Here is a 23,268-nt window from a genome sequence, read left to right as displayed (position 1 = left end):
ATAAATGCCAAAGTAGCTCCTCTACCTCTAGTGGAGTGAGCTCTTGGTGTAAAAGGCAGTGTTTTGCTTGATAGAGCCTAGCAGAGTTGTATGCATCTGACGATCCATCTGGAGATTGTGTTTTTGGAAACAGCATCCAAGATGGTCCGGGTCTCGTCTGGCTTAGAAGTAAAGTTACGAACTTAGCTTCACAAGCATTGTTAATTAAGCGACGTTACTGTTCCTTCTCCCTCCGTCCACTGATTGATTTTTATAAACTGAAAGCTGTGCCTATCCTCATTTACGCGGCGGAGGCGAATTTCTTCATTAATTCAGAGGTCTGGAAACTGTTGGAGGGTCTTTTCTGGAAAAGAGTATTGGGCCTACCAACATCAATTCCAATGGAAAGTGTGCGCAAAGAACTGGGCCTATCCTCCCTTTATATATCCATGGTCTGGAAATCTTTGACACTCCTTGGCAAATGTCTGCATCCGCAGGAAAGAAGCGGATTTGTGGCAATTAATGAAGCGATCAAAAGAAAACTGATCCCGGCTCTAACTAAGTGGCATTTAATCTGCTCAGAAATTCTGAATACCATAGCCTTGAAACTAGACAATCTTACGTTAAACCTGCTCATGGTAAAGAGGAAACTCTTGGACTGGGATTGGACAGTCACTCTGGATAGGCTTAGTGCTTTGCCATCAATAACCCAGGGTATGGACGAGCACTACTGCAGAGGTACCGTTCACCCATATTTGGATAAATTTCCCTCAAATACGAAAAGGCAGCAGTTTCTAAAATTCAGATTAAACCTCTTCCACACAAGAGAAGTCCTAGGGGGAAGAAACAAAAAAGAGGAAAAATCTAGTCTGCTGTGTCGAGGCTGTGGGCAGGAGGTTGAAACCTTACAGCATCTGGTGATGAACTGCGTTACCTTATCTAAGCCTAGAGAGAAATGGTTGGGGTTGCACCTTTTAAACCTAAGTACTTTAATCTTGCAGGAGAGGTGGTCAATTTTGAGAAGGGGAGAAAAAGTATCTATGACTTTGGCATTGTTGCATTTCGTGAGAGAAATCTTTACAATTCTGGATATTTAGCTATTTTTCTTTAATTACACTGTTTTTCTCCCCTATATATATATATATATATATATATATATATATATATATATATATATATATAATCGATGAAACTGCGTTTTTTTTAAATGTCTTGTTTTCACTTTCATTATGCATTTAAAGTTTCCTTTGGTAACTAATTGATGCAATAAAATAAAAAAATAAAAAAGAAATGTGGTCTCCTTCTCTGCCTGGAGGTATGGAGACAAACAGTTGGTCTGTTTTCCTTAGCGGCCTGGTCTTTTTTACATAGTAGAGGACCGCCCTCCTTACATCTTATTGCTGGTAGTTGGATGGCCTGATTGACATGGAACTTGGAAATGAACTTAGCTGAAAACATAGGGTGTGATCTTAATACCAATTTGTATTTGTGGATCACAAAGAAAGGGTTTTGCACTGACAAAGCTTGGAATTCACTGACTCTTTATGGAGGTGATAGCCACAAAGAAATCAGTTTTATATGTGAGGTGTTTAAGGATTGACTTATGAATAGGCTCAAAGGGGGGGTCCCTTTGCAAGTACTACATTGAGGTCCCAGCCTGGAGGTGGGTTTGAAATAGGAGGGTGGAGTCTCTTTACTCCCTCCAAGAATGCCTTAATGACAGGGATTTTCCAACATGACACCTTATTCTGAGAGGTGGTGTATGCGGCTAGAGCCGCTAGGTGAACCTTTATTCAATTAAATACTAACCCTGAGTCTAATAGGTGAAGCATGTAAAGAAGAAAGTGTGATGAAGTACATTCTATTGGGTTTATTTCTTTTGACTGGAACAAAATTACAAATCTTCTTTACCTGTCATAATAACAGTGTCTGGTGTTTGATTTAAGTGCCTCCTTGAGGATTTCCATACACCTTTCAGGTAGATTTAGGAGCCAAGCTGCAAAGCTCAAAGAGTGAGGTTGAGGGTGTAATGTTGTCCCCCCCGTGCTAGAAGAGCAAGTAGAATGGACACAGGAGCTTGATCGGGTCACACATCGCCAGTTTGCGCAGATGTGGATACCAAGGTTGTCTCGTCCACATAGGAGCAACTAGAATTAATGTCATTTGTTCCTTGTGAATCTTGTTCACCACTTTGCTCATTAGTGGAGTTGGTGGAAAAGCATAGGCAAATTTCACTGACCAATCCATCCACTGGGTGTTCCCCTTGGAGTCGGCTTGGGGAAACCTGGACGTGAAGTCTGGGCATCTGAGGTGCTTGACATCCCATTGGCAGCTACCCACCACACAAACAATAAACAACCAATCATAAGTAAATACCATAAATTCCACCTTCTCGCCTCATGTAATCTTCCTCCATTTCTAATTCTAATATCTGAGGTGACAAGCAGTATTTTTTTCTATCACAGTACAATGGGAAAATACATGGAATGGCTGGAGGAAAATTATCCTACACAGGAAGACATTTAAAAAAGAAGATGCTCAAGAAAATGAACCAGAAGAAAATATGCAACATTCAAGATTTTGTGAGTCCATTAGGTATATTTATGTGAAATGAGACTAACAATGATATTTTAAGGAACAAATATCGGTCACCAAACAGATAATTTATCTAACTACCAACACAAATATTCTAAAAGTGTATTATATCTTCAACAGTTGAAAAATATTTAAAATATTTTCAAACAGATGAAGAAATCATTCAATTATCACGAAGAATTTAACAAGAAGCACCACAAGAACGACCCACAGAACTATTTAGGGAGTCATTAAAATAATTAAAATGACTTATTTAATGAACAAAAAGAAGTACAATCAGAAGATTGAAAATTCAAGACTAATCACAGACTGTAAGAATCACGATAATTGGGCTAAGGAAGATGTATCATTTGTTGAAACTACAAGAAAAAGAAAACCCACAACTACATCCCGCCATCTAAACCTGTTTTTTAACAAACTTTGTTTACATAGTTATCTTTTTTAAAGTATGTACACTTACATGTATTATTAATGAATAAAAAGTATTCCAGATGTTACAATAACTGTTTACAAATACTAAATCAATACACCTTAAAAAACTTTCCAAGACGACTAACCACACACGTGTATATATTTTTTTAAATACTTTTTTTTAGTCATGGCTACACAATGCATGAAGCGCCGATGCTGCTCCCTAGTCACGGCTGTAGGGTGTACCCATGGGTAACAACCCCAGGTGTGGGACGGGTTTGGGATAGCTGCGGGTAAACACCCCAGTCGTTGATGTTACTAGGCGTGATCCTCAATGCTCCCCTTTTTGGATAGCCGCAGCTATAACATTTGTTCTTTTTTCACAACAGTATGGAATATAAATTACGAAAGAGACATTAGTAAGACAATGGAAGTTAAAAGATGAATACAGTAAATGACTGCTCATGTAGTTATGTAAGGTAGATGATAAAGAAAGCAAATAAACATGACAATAAACTAGGTGGCGATACATTTAATGGGCACAATTACACAAGATATAATAGCATGGGTGGGAATACAGAAGCTAAAATCCAGTGGATGGGGTATCTAAAACTAGAGATGGGTGTATACTTTTTGTATTGATTTTTTAAAACATTTTTCTACTTTTTATCTCCACAGTCTAACATGTAAGAAAGTCAGAAAACACACATCCAAAATAGAGAAGACACCCAAATTCCTACCGTGTCATTGACCATTACCTTTGGCTATGGCCAATGATTTTTCCGCCCAACATCACTTTACCTATAAAACTATCTTTTAAAAAGAAATAAAACACATACACCCCAAAATGTACAGCTGCGGACACAAACTACTCTTACTCATGGCTATCCGTAGTCCTTTGTAGCCTCGAATTTAGCTGCAAATATCAGAAGAACTGCAGGGAACAAAATGCTTTCCTGTCCCCCCAGGCCCTCATCAAGTACCCCCCTCATCTGTGCCAGCTCCTTCCACTCCCAGATGGCCTTCTCACCTCCCCGGCCCTCTCCCTTTCCCCACACAACACACATTGTTTCTGTGACACAGTTTGCTTTGAGATGTCGGCTATTCGTGACTATGGCCGAGGCTACAGAAAGTTTTGTGTTGCAAACTCAGTCCCCAGACCCCCTCCAACTCACAAGTTTCACTTGGTGCCTTCTAGGCCCACCACCCCCCACCGCTGGCGTGATGTCATTTGCATGTTTTTCCCCCTGAAAATAGCATTTTTCCCTGCGTTTCATTTTACCATATCCTCGGCTATAACCTTGAATATCTCTCGCATTGAGATAAAAACAAGATGGCTACTGTTTCATTTCTAAATACACCCAGTTTTGAGTAAATACCAGATATATAGCTATCTATTTTTGAGAAAGGGCACTCACTTCTCCGTCAAATATTTAAATAATGGCAAGGATGGCAAGGCGCGCACTCCAGTTCCCAGTCAAAATAGACCTGATACAAAAGGTAACTGAGTTAGATCACAAAAACAATTTAATAAGTATTAACAGGGTTGAATCCCAAAACATTGAAAAAGTATTAACAGGGTTGGATCCAAGCTGCTGTTCAGTTACTCGGTTTGTCTTCTCCTCCTAGCGCGTTCCTGTCACAAACAATCATCAGGGAGGCTGTGCTGATATTCAGGTGATTCCAATTAGCAGCTCTTATAGTGTCTAGGGATTCTGGTAGCTGTAGTGTTCACATGTTACCAAATCGGGTGACAAGGAATCGACACCCCTCCTAGTGCACAAATCTTTCCCAAATTTGGGGGAGGGGAGAAAACCATCGGTGTGGTTCTCTAAAGTGGGGCACATTAACCCTGGTGAAAGATGTGTTCCAAACTCAGTCCCTAGACCTCCTACAACTCACAAATTTCACTTGGTGCCTTTCTAGCATCCTCCCACCCCCCACCTCTGCTGTGAAGGCATTTGCATGCTTTTTTACATGAAAATAGCTTTTTTCGAATATCTCTCGCATTGAGATAAAAACAAGATGGCTACTTTTTCATTTCTAAATACACCCAGTTTTGGGTAAATACCAGATATATAGCTACCTATTTTTGAGAAGGGGCACCCACTTCTCTGTCAAATATTTAAATAACTACTGCATGGAATAACCCCAAACTATGCATGGATCCGGAGTCAATGATTTGTGCCCAAGTTGTTTCGGATCTGGTCCAAATCCGTCCAGCTGTGTGGGCTGTGCGCTGTGGCAAAAATTGACCTTGTTTGTCTATGGAAAAATGAAAGGGAAGTAGGCCACAACTTTGGAAAAAAATGTTTTGTCTCACTTTTACTAAAGGGCGTCTATCGCCACCCTATTATTAAAGGCATACTCAATCTTAGCAAAGACACCACTTCGACTATCTCCGCAAAGAGCAACAAACGCAATGCCGAAAATAAACCAATGCTAGGACCTCCACGCGTACAGTAAACGTCACAGTAGGGATAGTATTACAAGAACACCCAGTCGTCGTTCCGTTTCAAAATTGAAATAATAATACTCTGCACCAACAACTAGATGTCGTCCAATGCAAGGCATGTGCTTCTAAGTAAAAAGGCTTTTTTCTTCTAGGATGAAGTTATTGCATTGAATAGATCAGCACTGGTGAACATGGTGGACTAAAGCTTTCGCTAGGAATAGATGACCCTTTACATGAATATTTGTATGGAACATGGATCTGTCAATAGTAACCTGGTTACCATGTTGATAATACAACAGTGAAGAGAGTAGAGAGAAAACCTGAAGAAAAAAGAAATCTTAGATATCCTTCAATTAACTACCACCTGACTGGACCAGATGGTCAAACAAAGTGTCAAGCTTCAATGTGGTCATGTGCACAGAAAAGAGAAAAGACATGGGGGAGATGTGGTGCACTACGTTGATCTGTGTAAGGTTTAATGTCAAAGACTCAGTAACGTAACATAATTCAATAATTCCAACAGTTTTCAGGTGCAATCGGGTAAAGTCCCCATACCATACAGGACTCCGAAAAAACAGATATAGTAGAAAGCCTGGTTTTGTGAACAGAAAGACATTCAAATTGTAAACCACACAAAGATATAGAATTAAAAATTAATAAGCACTTGTTCAAGAATGAGATAATCTGACTCAATTCCAAATGATAAATAAAAATAGTTTACTTCAATAAATTATGCAATTGCCTTCAAAAAACAAAAGCACCAATTCAATCAGGGTGTTTTTAAATTTCACACTCAGTATACATTGAAAAATGAAAGTAAGCAAACATAAGCATTAAGAATATGAAGCAACATTTTCGATCGAGTTTCAATTGTACATACAGGTGAAACCAGAAGAAGGGCTACAAGTGGTATTTGCCAAATACAGCAGACAGATGGTTTGTTTGTTTGTTTGTTTGTTTATTTATTTATATAGCGCTCTTGACCCGGGGGTATATATGCGCTTTGAACATCAGGTTGTCATGTACCAATTCAAATAACTAAGTTCAAAACATCAAGCAGTTTAAACGAGAAGTGTCCAGTCTGTAAACTGTAAATCGCTGACACTTTCTGACGCGTTTCAGATCAAATCCTTTTTCAAGGCTGTTATGCTGCTCTTTCTCTAAATTCATTGAAAATCTGTAATCTAAAAAAAATATATATTTATACAGTAACTCATTGCTTGTTCCTGAATCATCAAAGGTACCCAACAAATAACATATTGACAGACCAGTCACTAGCCTCACTGATTGTATTCTCAAAGTGCTGAGAAAAACCTAAAATGAGAAACTCCTGAACTTGTGGCTGAATGAGACAACATATAATCACCTCTACCGTGGAGATTCACTCACCCACATCTGAATATCATCTAGCGCGATGTAATGCACGTGAATAGACGCTTCAAAGGGCTTGCTCTGTAGAATCTGAAAGACTGATAAATGTGTAAATGTTTTCTCCCTCCCACACTACATACAGAAAGTGTATCCAGCTAACCCTCCGAGTAGCACCAAGATTGAGACACTTAGACAGACCGCTTGGCAACAGATGGGTGAAACCGGTCGAGTTGCGTCCGTAATTAGTAGTCAGTTTAATTCCATACACTCGTATCAGAGTGAAGAGAACAGCGGTCGCGCTCAGCGGCCATGTTGGAATGGCCGAGGACTTTATGGAAACCGCCATTGTGGTTTCTGTTAATAAAAGCATGGAGAATTCAAAATAAAGGAATAGAAAATTTAACAGAAGTGTCGAATTAATTTACTAATAAGGCCAGACTTAATTGAGGCAAAACCACCTCGGAGGAATTCTACATTCCCCCATGATGCCCAATAACTTGTATAAATAAAAAATTAAAATCACTAAGACTGACCGGTATCAGGCTGAGTCCGACCTGGTAAATCACTCATCCGCAAGAGTCATCTCTCCAAAGAGCAACACTGTATCAGCGTGCTCTGATGAAGTCACGCTCAATACTATATATTTCACAATGACTGTGCAAGAAGCAAAGATTTACAGATCCGCTAGCAGACAGCCCAAATTCCCTGATGTGATCCAAAAACTAGTGATGGTTACAGGGTATACATATAACACCTGCAAGTGCGTAGGATTGCCAATACATTTCACAAACGGCAAGATCCTGAATAGTAAAATACACAGGTACTACTTTACATCGCATAGATAATGTCCTCCCAGGAATGCTTGCTCCCATTCAGGTCAGATTCATTTAACATGGCAAAGAAATCTCAGAGGAAAACATCATGGATAGGGAGGCGGAAGGCCTTCTAGGATGAAGTACATAAAACAAACCACAGTGAACAGGTATTCCACTAACCTCAACCAAGCCCAACGAAAGGCAAATGGTATGCGGGCGGTTCCTTCACAGGTTAGCCTGCTTACAATCTGGACAACCATGAATAATTACTACATAGATTATCTAAAGTGAAAAGGCAAATGGGCCTACTCAATTTGTCTGCAGGAATATATCAGTAATCCACCAACTATAACCTTACAGACACCAAACTACAGATCACGTCAAATCCCAGTCACAGTTTATGCCCGTAGGTGCCATGGAAGTCTAAACGTTTGATATCAGAAAATAATATCTTGAACCCCCATGAAAATGATCTTCCAGGCAGGTGACCAGATAGGCAAAGTTGCAACCAGTAATGAGTGTATCCAGCTTTTAGCTGGAGGTCATTCCGGCCACCTCATCGGCAAACTCATAGTTGGCAGGTGCGGTAACGTGCTGGTAAATGTTAATACCAGCACATTAATACTGTACTGGCCAACACGTACTGAACCCTATTATCTGTGAATTTGGGATGCACTTTCATCTGTGGGAAGTTCCTCCATCAACGCAACCCCTACCCATATTCACTGGGGGATGTTGCCTCTGTGTAACTCCCCGACAGCAGAATGCAAGTGTTTTCTTCACTTGAGTTTTTCCTGGACAAGTACAAATGAAGAGAACCTTTTTAATGATTTGCACCCATAATTTTTTTGTTATTGTTTCTAACAGGAGGAATCAACTAAGTAGTGCTGGCTGTAAACTATTATGACGACCAATAAATAATAATGAAAGTATCATGTTTATGCTGCACTTGATGTGATATTCCTCACATCTCGAAGTGCAGTTGTGATAGAAGGTATAATCACCCAGTTCACTGGCACTCCATGCATCTACCTCTGTATGATTAAGAGATAAGTCAGCGTAGGACAGGATAGGAACCTGTTGTTGCATGTTGCACACAGATTTCTCAAACATTCATTGAACTTTGATTAGATAAAGGAACAACGCGTTGGTACTTTGTGTGCAGATTAATCAATGACATATTGGTTACTTACCCAAACTTGACCTTGTATTAGACCGTTCTATTATTGCATGTTTACTAGGATTATTTAATACTGAACGTTTGGCAAGTGAGATGTCTGCTGTGACCCGAGTAATTGATATCCTGTTTGGGTGACAAAAAACAGAAAACATTTCAGTTCAAGTACTGAATCAGGTAGCAACATTATAAAGTAAGAAAGTGAACACTGTAACTCAAAGAGCATTTTACATGTGCTGCAAAGTATGTGAGCCCTCAGGACATGTTCCTCAAATGCCTGGGGGACCAACTAAATATATGCCTGAAAAAACTGAACTCCAGTAGAATCCCTGATAAAAATGTGCATTAATATGTTTTAAGTTAATAGCAAAAACATAATCACAAAATACCCTGGATGCTTACTGCATGTGCTTTGTTTGCAAATTGCTGAATATTTTTTGAGAATACACTTTTTTTAAATGTTATATTCTATGTTCACCTCACATACATTGCTGCCCAATCTCCATGTCCTGATTATCGGGGTCTGTTACCATTAAATAACTATATACTAGATATACCTAGGTCCCGAAAGAAAACAATGCCCTTGTCACCCTCACAAAACCTCTCCATAGCAGATCAATTTGCCATCTGCTAAGCCCAAACATTTTTGCTTGTATGTATCTGGGTTTTGATACTGGCTACAATTCTGGCCTTGTGTCTCTTGCCACAATCCTAATGTGTTCTGTTTCCTGGCGTGTTTCCTTGACATACAAAAACTGAAGAGACACTGAGTCAGAGACCTCTGTCAGGGTCTTGAGCAGGGCTGGTACCCAAAGCCGAAGCAGATGGAATACAAGAGACTGTAAGACTTCTGCAGACCTGACTAGAAATATCGATTGGCAACCAAGGCAGTGAACAGAAAAGGCCAAGGAATACAATGAAGACAAACATGTTTGATTTTCATTTAGGGTGTATGCCGAATGTTCACAGGGTTTCCCACAGTGTCTGCTTAGAAACCTAGCGTTTACTCAAAGTACTGTTACACAGCCTCACACTGAATGTTCATGCAGCAGGAGGGGACATCTGTACCTGGTATGTAAGGCAGGAGCAAGGAAAATATACTTACATGAATATATGTCCAGAGGAAACAGAACAGTGACTGCCCCCTGAAAACGGTACTAGCATATGGAGCGACAGGCAGTAGAGAGACGTAACAAAGGAAAGGGACAGAGATTGCCTTCTGGGAACCCGGCAGCCAAACTCTGGATAAAGGACCTACGCCAGCACAAACACAATGACACAAACCTTCACACATAATCCCAGTAAAAAAAACAGGAAGGGTCAGTAAATAAGGCTCAAGACAGAAAACGGGGAGCATGAGTACTACAGACTAAGAACACAGGTACTGTGGACTGGAAATGCAGTTAGGAAATTATGCACTGGAATTCATGAATTATGTACTGGGCTACAGACTAGAATCAAGGAAACTACAGACTGAAATTATGCAGTAAAATGATAGACTAAAAACAGGGACAGGCAAAGGTGCTGCAGTGCAGAGAACAAAGAGCAAAGGCAGGCAACAAGGGTCTTTGCGCAGTGTCTGGCAACAGCAGAGGATAGCAACAGGGAGCAGCTGGAAACCGTGGCTCAAAGCAAAATGGTCTGGAAAAATTCAACAAAAGCCGAAAGAGCTCCAGCAGCCAGATCCTTTAATACTGAAATTGCTCAGGCTTTATTAGGCTCATTGGCTGCAACTGAATCTCCACCCCCGATAGTAATGCTTCTCTTTCCTCTAAGAAACTGGGAATGTGAAAGCAAAGCATCCTCTTTGACATCTGGACATAGTTCTCAACATATCTCCCCAAACACCAATAGGGACATGTGGCTTGAGAAATCCAAAATGATTGTTGCAATCCTTTCCAAAGGGAATGCAAAGGTTTCCTTTTTGCATTGTGATGTACTCTGTGCCCCAACTCGTGCACAAAAGGTGCACCCTATTGTCCACAGGGCAAACCCATGACCTCTGTGAAGAAATTCTGCCAATGGATATCACCTCATTATTTCTAAAGTGAAGTGTCAATGACCTTGTTATGGTATTAGTTCTGTCTTATATGTCTGCTGATGGCTGGTCCCTGATAGAATGTTACTGAGTGGGTGAGTGACAACCTAATGGAATGTTGATGTGAAACTGTCTATGAACGTTCCGTGTCTGTCAGTTGGGTGAAAGCTGAGTGATGCGAGGATGGCCGGTGGGTGATCCAGAGTATGTCTCCTTTACCTGCCCAGTCTTGTCCTTATGTAAATACCCCAGGTGTTATATATACTGTACATATGTATGAATAAAGCTACCCCTGGAAACCATCTACCAGCTCCACAGGTGTACTGTGCCAGAGCGCCTGTTCAGGGTATCTTAGCGAGTCTATGTCATCCGCAACAGACCTGTTTTCTAACAGTGCATAGGCCTAACCTGTGTATCCAATGACATGTTACGAAGTCACTCCCCAAAATACTTGTCTTTTTAAGTATTGTGATAGCAGCTGATAATACCAGTGTGGACCTTGATCCAAAGAATATATTACAACTCCTAATTCCCTTTTGTCCTTTAAAAAAATATATATATTATGCAAGAAAGCCTGGTATTTTAAAGTTGATCCATTATTTCTATCTAAGCCAGAATTCTTGTTACATTGGTGTGCACAGTACTAGCTGTAGCCAGGCTCTACTTTGGGAACTATTCAGTGTTTTCCAGGAGAACAATAGCTCCATTTGAAAATTAAATTCTGAAAGGTTAAAGCTTGAAAATTCAATGTTTGGAAACATTCAAGTTTGAAAGAATGGGAGAACATTTTTGACAACAAAGGGAAACCATTTATAATTATTAGGAGGAAGAGGGTAAGTAGAAGTAGTGAGTGAAAATTGGAAGGGTAACAACGCAGTTTAATATTAAAAAAAATGTTTTAAATGATAGAAGGGCACAGTTTCAGAGAATTGAGGAAGCATGTTCAACAGGACAAAAGGGGGTTATGGGACTAGAGGGTGGAGAATATTCATTACAGGAAATAGGAAAGGACAGAGACAGATCTGTTAGTAGCCAGCAGAAGGGATAACACTTAAACATAACGTAAGCAAAAGAAAAGCACCAAGTATTTTCAAGATTATTATTTAAAGTTTTTATAATGTGTGAATCAGCCGTGGAGGTAACACTGGGCAGAACATAAAAGAAGGACAGATTTCAAAATAGAAAGCTGTTAACAACGTTTTATTGAAATTACATGATTTTCAGTTTCCAGTCTAGCAAGGAAGGGGCTATTCAAAGATCAGTGGGGAGGCTATTCCAAAAGTGTGGAATAGAAAAGGAGCAAGCTTAGTTGGAAATTCTGGCAAAGTTAGCCTTTGGAATGTTAAAACAAAGAATGTGTTTGCTTCTGGAACTTCGCATAAAGCGGTTGAGAAATAAAAATATCTTTGTAGGCCAGACAACCAAACTTGAAACAGATCCTGGCATCCAGTGGAAGCCAATGAGTCTCATACAGAGTCAAACCTTCTTTTGACAGCAACAAAACTTGTTGCAGCGTGAAGGGCGGGGGCTGAGGGGATGCAAAGCACAAAGAGAGGCCCCCAAAAGACTTGAGCTACTGCCAACAATATGAGATGGCACCAAAGCCTGTACTACACAACGCAAATGCTCAGGAGAAATGAAGATCTTGATAGTTCTGTGCAATGTTATTGGAAAGTTAGCAGCTTTTCGATATCATAGTCTGTCATCAATGTAAAAGCCAAGCGATTTTACTACATGGGAGAGTTTGATTGAACCACTGAACAAGGAAAACAGATATCCCAAGGCTGGATGGAAAACAATTTGTTACGACTAGCAAAAAAAATGAACCCAGTTTTTGAGGCATTTAGATTTTAGATTAGCTAGAGAAATCCAGGCTTCGTTATCGTCTAGTCATTGCTTAAGGGTGGCAAAATCAGCATGAAAAGCTATATTCACATAAAGCAGAGTATCATTAGCATACTGCTGTGTATTCATCTTATAATTACATTTTAGATCTTAAGGGCTAAGAACTGCAAAGTCAGTGAAAAAGGGGAATGTTCAAAATGTGGTTTTTCAAGCTTAATTTTTTAAACCAAAGAGACATAACGGCTCTATTCAGAGAGAAGCCCCTCTCGAGGTAGACACATGGAATTCAGGGCCAACTCTCCAGAAGAGCTCCTGAATGTTAAAAGATAAAACTGTTAACTTCTTCAAGTGGAAAAAAGCTGCATATGGTATTTTAGAAAACAAAACAATCCTAATAAAAATTAGATAGATACCGTTGTGTGGTCATCTTGATTGTTTCTTTTAAACACTTAGGGGTTCACCTATCCCTAAGCCTGTTTTCTAGTGCACTCACTGATCTTCCTATTCAATTCAACTTCTTAAACAGGCAGTGGGCGACGGGACACCGTAGTTCCCCTTTGAGTAATATGTATTTTCCTTTTGACTATATGCACATTTTTAAGTTGAAGTCAGGCAGTCTGGTTCAGCTGTTGCCAAACGTGTCAACGACTCTGTTCTTCTAACAAGAATCGAAAACGTCGGTTTCCATTGATATCTTACCAGTAAATATGTAAAGTAAATAGCATACTACTCTTGGTTTAATAAGGCAACTGCCCTATATGCAACTCCCATTGGATAGATAGCGTACTATTTATCCTGATTACCTTTGCATGGCATTTGGTTAATACCTTTGTACAATTTATAAATACACCTTTGTCAGAACAATACATTCCTTATCTCATAACTGTTTTAGAAAGTGCTTGTTTCTCCTCATCCACTCTGTAGTAAAAGTGTAATAGTGGTACATTTAGGGGGGTTGCCCATCAAGGATGCTAAATATCCCCCTAATTAGCCATTCTGGATTCCTACATATAGTATCAAACTGGTCACTAATTTGTTGAATTCTTTTCAGTATTTGTCAAAACACTGAAAAGAAGCACCAGGATGGGATTGCTTGTTCCTTGAGAGTTCACCAGTGTGGTCCTTTTGCCTTTTAATCCAGAGTTGTGAGAGTGTCTTGCTGCTGGGCACTATGGGCCAAAATCGGCAGTAACTCCACTGTAGCGGAATTAGCGTTAATAATGTGTGGATTAGCGGAATTACTGTCTTATTGCAACTTGGTGGGTGTGCGCACAAACAGCAGTAACAGTAATTCCGCTCAGCGGAGTTGCTGCTAAAAACCCAGTACATGGCAGAATTTCTGCCAAAAATCAACAGAATTTCATTACAGCCATGCTGATCAGCGGAATTTTTGCCAGCAGTAAAAGGAAGCACATCAGTGGCCATTTTGGAAATCACAATTCGTCAAATATCTCAAAGGAGTGCCATCACCCAGCCAATTCCCAAAATCTCAGGAGGAAAGGGCAACGTCCGGGTGCCTGATATGAGGCTGCGTAAGCCAAAATTCTCAGAGCAGGAGCTGACTGTACTAGCAAAACAGGTGGTTGCTCACTCCAAGGAGCTATATGGGGCCCAAAACCGCAAGACCAGCCAACAGCGGAAAAACACCATTTAGGCTGATATCAGCTGAAGGTGGTGGCTGTAGGCCACATTCCAAGGCGAGCTCGACGACATGAAGAATCGATGGAATGACCTTAAGGCCAGGAGTCTTATATCTCTCCACCACAGTGGAGGTGGCACAGTAGAACCACTGCAACCAACACCCTGGGATGAAATGGTCAGTGGCATCCTGCACATGGTCAGGATAGAGGGCGTGGGCACGTCCGAGTTTGGAGCCAGCAGCCACGGTGACTCTGGTGAGTACCTGAGTGAAATATGGTCCCATACATGGCCAACCCTGCAGGCATTCACAAACACACAGACTGCAATGTGTGCAAGCGACGTGAGCCCTAGCAAACATACACAATCTATATGATGCATCAGGCAAAATCGATATGAGTCAGTGAAGCAATGACCCCCCTCCCCTACATGACAAACAGGCAGGAAGTGGAGGGGATAACATAGCCTAGAATCATCATTTCAACGCAAGTTAGAGGGTACAATGCACATCCGCATTGCACATCACAATCACCCCTTACCCCCACAGCGGTTACCCATGCACAGGCAACAACCATCATGTAACCATTTGACAAGCCCATGTCCATGAATGCACATCAGTGGATGACTGTGTCAGACCCACGAGCCCATCAACTGCAACGCTCTATGTAGACACACAATGAGAAATCCATGGCTGAAATCACGTCCACCTGACACCCAAATAATTAAATGCACTGCAATCACCCGACTGCACCACCAGAAACCAAGCATCAACAGTCCCGATGCACTTTTGGACAGGACACCCTTTAAGGTCACCCATCCCAGGGTTTGTTTGTTTTGTTTGTTTTTATTACTTGTATTGCGCACCAGACCCAGGGGTAACCGGGCGCATTTTTATAAGACAGCTTACAGCTTAGTTACAGGAAAAACACATGACAAAAAGAAACAAGAAATATACAAGGAATATATGTACACAAAATACACATCAACGTATTTACAGTTCTACATGAACAGGCAGTAACTGCTGGGCAGTGGGTGTGTGCAGAGTGCAGAAGTGGAGAGGGCTGCAGGATACATCCAGGCGGGATGGTGGTCTGTTATTTGTCTGCGTCTTTAATCCACTTTGTAAGGTTGTGTCGGAAGGTGAAGTATGGTTGGTTTGTCCGCAGGGTGGGTGGTAGGGAGTTTCAAAGTTGAGCTGCTTTAACCTGGAAGCTACAGCCACTGACTCTGGCTAATTTAAATCTGGGATTTGAAATGTTCTTAGAGTTAACGGATCTGGTGAGTCTTGTAGGTTTTGTTCTCATAAATCTTGCAGAGAGGTAGCATGGTGCGGCATTGTTTAGGCATTTGTAAACAAGTGAAGCCACTTTTAGCTGGATTTTCGCCTGAGTAGAAAGCCAGTTGTTGGCCCTTCTGAGTTCGATGATGTCGGCTCTTCTGGGAATGCCTAATGCTGCTCTAAGCGCGTTGTTCTGTAAGATTTGAATTTTTTTGATAACTTCCTTGTTGGCCCCAATATAGAGCGAGTTGCAATAGTCCAACTTTGATAACACGAGCGCTCTCGCAAGTGTGATGCAGCTATTGTTGGACAGGAAGGGTTTGCCTGCTCTTATCAATTTGCAGGTGTAGGCAGTGGCCAAAGCCATCGCGTTCACCTGCTTGTTGAATGAGAGGGTAGAGTCCAGGTAGAAACCCAGGGTTTTTACCTCGTGAGCGGTTGTGATTTGGTTATTATCTATGTTAAAAGAGGAGTAGTTGGGGCCTAGTTTTTTGAGGGTGGCGGGTGTACCAAGGATAATGATCTCAGTTTTGTCATCATTCAGGCATAATCCATGAGTGGCCATCCATGCCTGGATGATGAGATACACCCTGTTCACCAAGGCCAAATCCTTATCATAATCACCAGTAAGTGGTAGGAGAATCTGAGTATCGTCTGCATAGTTAGTGTAGGTGATACCAAGAAGGTCCAGATCATCGAAAAGGGGCTTCGTGAAGATGTTGTAGAGTGTAGGGGAGACGCACGATCCCTGGGGAACGCCTCATGTAATGGGGATAGGGTCTGCTGCCGCAGTGGTGGAGAAGACTCTCATGGTCCTATTATTGAGGAAGGATTGGATCCAGTCTATGGCTTCTTCCGAGAAGTGCACAGCCATGTCCAAATGCCTACAAAGGACCTTGTGGTCAACAAGGTCAAATGCAGCTGATAGTTCCAGAAGGAGGAGTAAAGCTGTTTTTCCTTGATCCCTTAGCTCGTCAATTTGTGCTTTTAGATCTAAGAGGGCTGTTTCGGTTCCGTGCTGGGGACGGAAACCAGACTGCCGTTCTCCCAGCAGGTTATTAGTTTCGAGGGGTTTCTGAATTTGAGAGTATGCCACTTTATCTATGATTTTAGGAGGAATGGCACAGTGGTGATTGGGCGGTAATTAGTGGGTATGGCTGGGTCTAGCGTCTGTTTTTAAGTAGTGGGAGAACCCAAGATTCTTTTAAGTTACTTGGTATAGATCCTGTAGTGAAAGAGGCAGTAATGAGTTTTGAGATAAAGGGAGCTAGGTCTCTGGCTGCGTCCTTTATCAGTTGGGCTGGACATTGGTCCCCCTGACAGTTTGATGGTTTTAGTGACAGAATGATTTTTTCAGTCTCAATAATAGAAACTTTGGAGAACTTGAAGCGAGGAGTGTCAGTGTTATTTTTGGGAGGGGTGGTAGACATTTTAGGCTTTGCATCCAAGCTGAGTGATGCTTTTTTCTTGGCAATTTTAGATTGGAGAGTTGACACTTTGTTAGCTAGGGCTGGCTGAATATTGGTGCACCATGGTTTGTCTTTGACACAATTGTCTGGCACCGGGATAGGAGATTCTATTTCCTTTAGGATGATAAAGAGTTCCTTCATGCTGGAGTTGGCTTGGGCTATTCTAGTGTTATAGGTTTCTCGTTTTGCCGACAATATTTTCTTTTTGTAGAGGGTGGATATATCTCTCAGGTGCTTCTATTTTCTTCAGAGGATTGTAGTTTCCATGCGACCTCAGATTGTCTTTTTTTGGTGCAAAGTGTTTTCAAGTGGGGGGTGTACCAGGAGTTGAGGTGGGCTTTAGGTTTACTTTGTCTCATTTTAAGCGGTGCAATTGAGTCCAGTGCAGATGCCATACTTTTGTTATACTCATTCACTAGAGTTTCGGGGTCCAGGTTGTCTGGTAGTGAATTGAGTGTGGGGAGGATAAGCGGAAGTAGGTTATCTGTGGTGATGTTTTTCTCATTCCTTGTCGGGATGGACGGAGCTGGCTGGGCTAAAGTAGGAGTCGGTCTGTCCGTTTCTAGAACAAATGTTATCAGGTGGTGGTCTGTCCAGATTTGGGGGGAGATCGATAGGATGGAGGGGTTGCAGTTATGGTCTGCCAGCCAATCAAGTATTCTGCCTTTGTTATGGGTAGGGTGAAGTACTCTTTGTGTGAAGCCTAGTTCAGAGAGTAGGTTAACCACTCTACTTGCATGTGGGTCGTTTTGGTCATTGAAGCCCAGGTTAATGTCCCCTAAGAGGATGACCTGTGATGAGTTTTTTAGGTTATGAGATAGAGTGGTGGAGATGTCTTCCTCGAAGGTTCCGATAGGGCCTGGGGGTCTATAAATCAAGTGGATGGTGAGGGTTTGGGAGTTGTTAATAGCTAATTTGGCTGTTAGGCTTTCGCAGGATTTAGTGTCATTAGCTGGGACTATCCTGGTAGATAAGTTGGATTTGACGATAAGGGCTATGCCTCCTCCACGGGCTTCATTTCTGTCTGATCTCAGAATGGTGTAACCATTGGGGATCGCTAACATGATAGCAGGTCCTGCAGCGGCATGGAGCCAGGATTCCGTAAGGGCCAAGAAGTCGAGGTTTTCGGTCTGAATGAGCTCAGCAATCTCAATGGCATGAGCAATCATGGATCTGGCGTTAATTAAAGCACCTTTAAGGTGGGGGGTGGTGGATAGAGGTGTGCGTATCTTTTCATGGGTCGTGGCAGGGGGGTGCGTACGCGCATTCTGTGTTTTGGGGTTAGGGTTGTGAGGTTTTTCTGTACTCCTGTTAAATGTAGGCTTGCTATGGTTGGACGAAGTCAACGTTCTAGCGAGAGGTTCATATATTTTAGCAAGTCTGGCTCGGAGTCTATCATTTGCATGTCCGACGCAAGCAGGGCACCCCACACTTGGCAACAGATCGCCCAGATGCAATGAACACAGTGGCTGACACATGATGCATGCCCTCTCCCCCCGGAGGCCCAACGCACAGTGTTGACATAGTCCAAGTGACAGTGAATGTTGAATCACCATGCACCTCAGCACCAAAGTGGTAATGCACATTTCAATTTGCACCGACAGGCACTCAAGACACCCAGGAAACAACTGAGGTGGTTGAACCCTCCATAACCCCTGCACCAACTGATGGCAGCAAGTAGCCAGGCCAAGACAGTTTGGGGACGGGGAGTGTGCCACCCAAGAAAAGGCACCATGTAAGCGTACCATCGACGGACACACCGACCGTTCAGTAGGACACGGCCACAGGGTCTGAACAGGACCCAATAGTTGAGTCGGCGCCACCAGCAACTGGGCCAAACACTGTAGCTGAGGCGACTGTGAGCTCACACATGACCCAGAGGAGGGAGGACAGCCTGCAATCACAGCAGGCCACTGCAGATGTGCTGTCTGAGTCTGCATCCCCCTCATCGAGCCAGCCTCAATCCCCGTCTGCCAATTCCCCCCAGAATCCTCCCCCTGTGCAGCCTCTCCCCACGGCACACACCACCTTCCCATCGCTAATCCCTCCGTGCTCTATATTATGATCAGGAATCCTCCTCCGATGAGCAGGCTTAGGCTGCTTGCTGTTCAGCCGACCATGATGACCATGGCAGTGGACATACACCACAGCCAGTGCGGGGCCCCACACAGCAGGCCACTGGGAACATCCAGGCAGGTAGAGATGCGCGCCATAGCCAAGAACAATTGGGGCATTTACTGGCTATGCAGGATTGCATTCCGGGGGCATCTAGATGGTTGTCCAGTTCCATAGACCGTCTGTGCAGCAGCATGGTGTGCAGCAATGCCAGCCAGTGTCTCACGAGTCAGAGGGTGCAGGAGCTGGCAGAACAGTTATCTTCCCATGAGGACATGCCCAGAGCCATTCACCTCACCATGAACCATCTCCGGGGAAGCGTGCAGGGGAGTTTGCCGTCTGCTAACCATACTGAAGGGGTAATTGACGAGCACTCCACCAAGGAGGTCACAGCGCTGTGCATCACATGCTGCAAAGCCTGTTGACAAAGGAGAAAAGAGGAAGCACTAGTGGCAGTTGGTATTGGGGCTAGGGTGTGTGTAGGGCGATGTTGTTGGGGCTAGGGTGCGGGGTGAGTGATGGAGTTGGGGCTGGGAGTTCCTTGTTTTCATGAATAAGGTGCATGTTACTTACCTGTAACTACATTGATTCACATGCTCATGAATATTCCCAGTCGTGAGGCTGGGAATCATTGGTAAAAGAAAAAAACAGTTTCAATTTCACTTTAAAACTGTTTTTTTCCTCTAAACCAATAACTGTCCAATGGTTCATATTGCCCCATTCAATGACAGTCCTCTTCCTAAGCCCCGCCTCTGGCAGCCATCTTCAGATTTGGTAAGCACGTAAAGTGGTAGTATGACCAAGAAGAGCCCCAGAGGGCCCGGAGGGAGGGTTCACATGTGAATCCATGCCAGACCCATGCTGGAGAACAATAGTTACAGGTAAGTAACTTAAACCTTCTCCAGCATGGGGTCTGGCATGGATTCACATGCTCAAGAATAACAAATACACAGCAGTACAACATTACACAACCACGGGAGGTGGCAAAGCTCAACAGAAGCAATTAACATGTACCCCTGCAACAGGCTCACTTTAAGCGAACAGGTCGCCTAGCACTGCCTGGCCAACTCTGGACTCCTTCCTGGAATCCCTGTCGATGCATTAGAACTTTGTGAAGGTATGCATGGACCACCACATTTCAGCCCTGCAGTTGTAGAGCAGGGGCACAACAAAAAGGAACGTTGTCATTGCAGCGATCGCAATGGTGGAATGGGCTCTCGGACGGCCCGGCAGAGGTCGGTTTGCCAGCCGATGACAGTACATGATGCAGCCAGAGACATTTTGATTTGGAAACCTTGGACACAGCCTTCCCACGAGTCATAGGTCCAAGTTCACAAACAATTGAGAAGTCTTCTGAAAACTCCTCATGCGTACCACGTAGAACTTCAAGGCACGAGCAACGTCCAGTGAATGCAAGGTCCTCTCTGCCGGTGACGATGGATTCAGGAAGAAAACGGGCAAAATCAAAGGCTCGTTGAGGTGGAATTCCAAAGGAACCTTTGGCATGAAACTGGGGTGCGTACGCAGTACCACCCTTGATTTGTGGAAAGTCAGATACGGCTGCTTTCAGGGTAGGGCCTGGATCTCACTAACTCATCTGGCTGAGGTGATGGCCACAAGAAATGCAGTCTTCCTTGAGAGAAACTTGAGTGGGGCCTGATGCATAGGTTTGAAAGGTGCCCCCATGAGTCTTGTCAGGACCACGTTGAGTTTCCATGCCGGGGCAGGCGCCTTTACCGGAGGGAAAGATCAAAAAAGCCTGTTGAGAAACTCCTTGAGGAGTCTGTGGGACCACAGCGAGGATCTTCCCGGGATCTAGTGTAGCATGAGATGGCCGCCAGGTGTACCTTGACGGATGCATGAGCCAGCTCAGCTTTTGCCGATGATAGCAAATATGGAAGATCTGTGGGGCTGTATCCCCAGAGGAGTTATCTTCTGCGACTGGCACCACGTAGCAAACACTTCCACTTATGGACGTAGCACTTTAGAGTCGACGATGCCCTGGCTTTGGCGAGGACCTCCCTGCAGTCCGCTGGCAGTTCATAACCTCCAAACTCTAAGGCTGCAGGAGCCATGCCTTCAGGTTCAGAGATCCTGTGTTTTGATGAAGAATTGTGCCTCCCTCCCTGGTGAGTAGATCCGGAAGTACCAGCAACTTGACTGGAGGCGACACTGATAGGCTGAGTAGGCCCGGATACCAAATCTGCCTTGGCCACGCCAGGGTGATTAGTATCCTCTTGTACCGACACTGAGTGTGTTGATCACACATAGCAGGAGAGGAAATGGAGGGTAAAGGCATACAGAAACGGACCTTCCCAGAGGAAGGAGAACGCGTCTCCCATGCTCCTGTCATACCTGTCAGCCCAATCAAACCCGGCATGTCAGCTCACACTCAGAGGACCTCTACTCAGATTACCTCTAAACAGTGGGTGTCCCCTGCCCACAGAGTTCAGAGAACAGCCAGGCCGTTCTATACTCGTTGGAGGCTGTTTGGGAAACTTCCTGGGAAAAGTTTACATTAAACTTCAAATGTTTGCATTAAACTTCATTTTGCTGTAGCACAGCACATTTCAACCGTTCATTCCCTACCTGCATTTGAACGGTTCGCTCCATTCTGCATGCATGTTCTTTTTTCAATTATGGTCCTTGTCATGTGACGCGGCATTGACGGTTCCTGTCACGTGACGTCATTCCGTGTAGTACGCGAGTATCACATGACTAGTATTTAACTCATAGCGTTTTGGGATACAATGCTTCTGATCGTATTGTGTTTTCCTGCGTTCCAGAGCTTGGAGTTTCGTTAAATCAAACTGAAGCCTCACACTGCGTTCCTTAGCGGTGCTTCTTTTCGGTTTTTGTCAGCTGTTCTCGTTAGGCTCGGAGCAGCCGGAGTTACCCTGCATTCTTCTGCAGTGCTTTGTCAGCATCTCCAAGGGCAAAGCGGATTCCGCTATTGTTTCCAGTCCGTTACTTTGTTTTGTTCTCGTTTGCTAAAACTAGCCCATTACTCCTTCTACCTAAGGACCTCTGCCAATTTCTGTTTCTGGGCATTCTTTGCTCACAGACTTCACAAGGGCAGTATCATTTGTACTTTATCTGGACCTTTAATCACCATCTCCACTCTCCTTGCTCTACCCATCAGGATTCAGTGCACTGGACTACATGGACACTACTCTGTGTGCACCAACCTGAATCTAGTGTGGCCCTCGTTCCGTTTGAGTTAGTTCCCTTACTAACTCCCTTTCCCTGTCGTTGTTTCTTGGAGTTCCTTGGATCTTCATGGGTGACTGTCCTTGAACAGGTTAGTGTACCTCAGTAAGACTAATAGTTGTATCCTAATTCTGGGTCAGTTCCTAAAGTCCTTCTTATTTTTCCTTCAACAGTTTGGTGGTTATTGTTCCTTTACAACGCCCTTTCCACTAATTACTCCCTTTGGCTGTCGAACTGATCTAGCCAAAGAGTGACATTAGTTGGAAGGTCTCATTTTGACGGACATCACTCTACTCCGAGTCAACTAGGACGACGCCACGTGTATCCTTTTTGAATACTTACTTGTATCCTTTCATTGGTGTTCTAGTAGTATTCCTGGTTTATAACAGCTCCTCAGTCGGTGGAATCTGCTGGCAAACTTCTGGCATTTTGAGTTTGCCACCGTGGCAAAAAGATTGATCGGAGATCGGCACCATTTGATGAACAGACGGTCCACCTAGCTGATCCTGACAAAGTTTTCACTCATGGCAGGAGAGCAGCTCCCTGCTGAGGGTGTCAGCGATGATGTTCTTGACGCCTGCCAGGTGGAGCATCCCCTGTCCAATGGCTCAATGCCACAAGTCCTGAGCTCCCTTGGAGAGCGCTGTGGATTGAGTGCCCCCCACTTCCTCATGTTGAAAATGGTGGGGGTGTTGTCTGTGAAGATCCTCACCAACTTGCGTCTCAGAGATGGTAGGAAAGACTTCAGGCCCAAGAACACTGCTTGTAACTCCAGGATGTTGATGATGTGCAGATCCTTTTCCTCCGGAGTGTAGACGTCAGGTGTGAGCTCCCAAACCTTCCAGTGAGGCGTCCGTGGTGACTGTCTCCT

The 23,268-nt window shown here is 43.3% G+C and overlaps 1 protein-coding gene across 8 annotated transcripts in view; it reads right to left on the bottom strand.

The window, feature by feature from the left end:
• Positions 1 to 23,268, bottom strand: part of CACNB2 (calcium voltage-gated channel auxiliary subunit beta 2) — a 1,556,216-nt gene that overhangs the window by 86,153 nt on the left and 1,446,795 nt on the right. For all 8 annotated transcript variants that reach the window (XM_069648579.1, XM_069648581.1, XM_069648584.1 and 5 more), the window contains one exon: positions 8,820 to 8,929. In XM_069648579.1, the coding sequence (XP_069504680.1) occupies positions 8,820 to 8,929 (110 nt within the window). The remainder of the gene's footprint in view (positions 1 to 8,819; positions 8,930 to 23,268) is intronic.

The sequence above is a fragment of the Ambystoma mexicanum genome, chromosome 2q (assembly GCF_040938575.1).
Source record: "Ambystoma mexicanum isolate Mex_15411 chromosome 2q, UKY_AmexF1_1, whole genome shotgun sequence".
NCBI classification, from domain to species: Eukaryota; Metazoa; Chordata; class Amphibia; order Caudata; family Ambystomatidae; genus Ambystoma; species Ambystoma mexicanum.
This window is presented reverse-complemented; position numbering and strand designations above follow the sequence as displayed.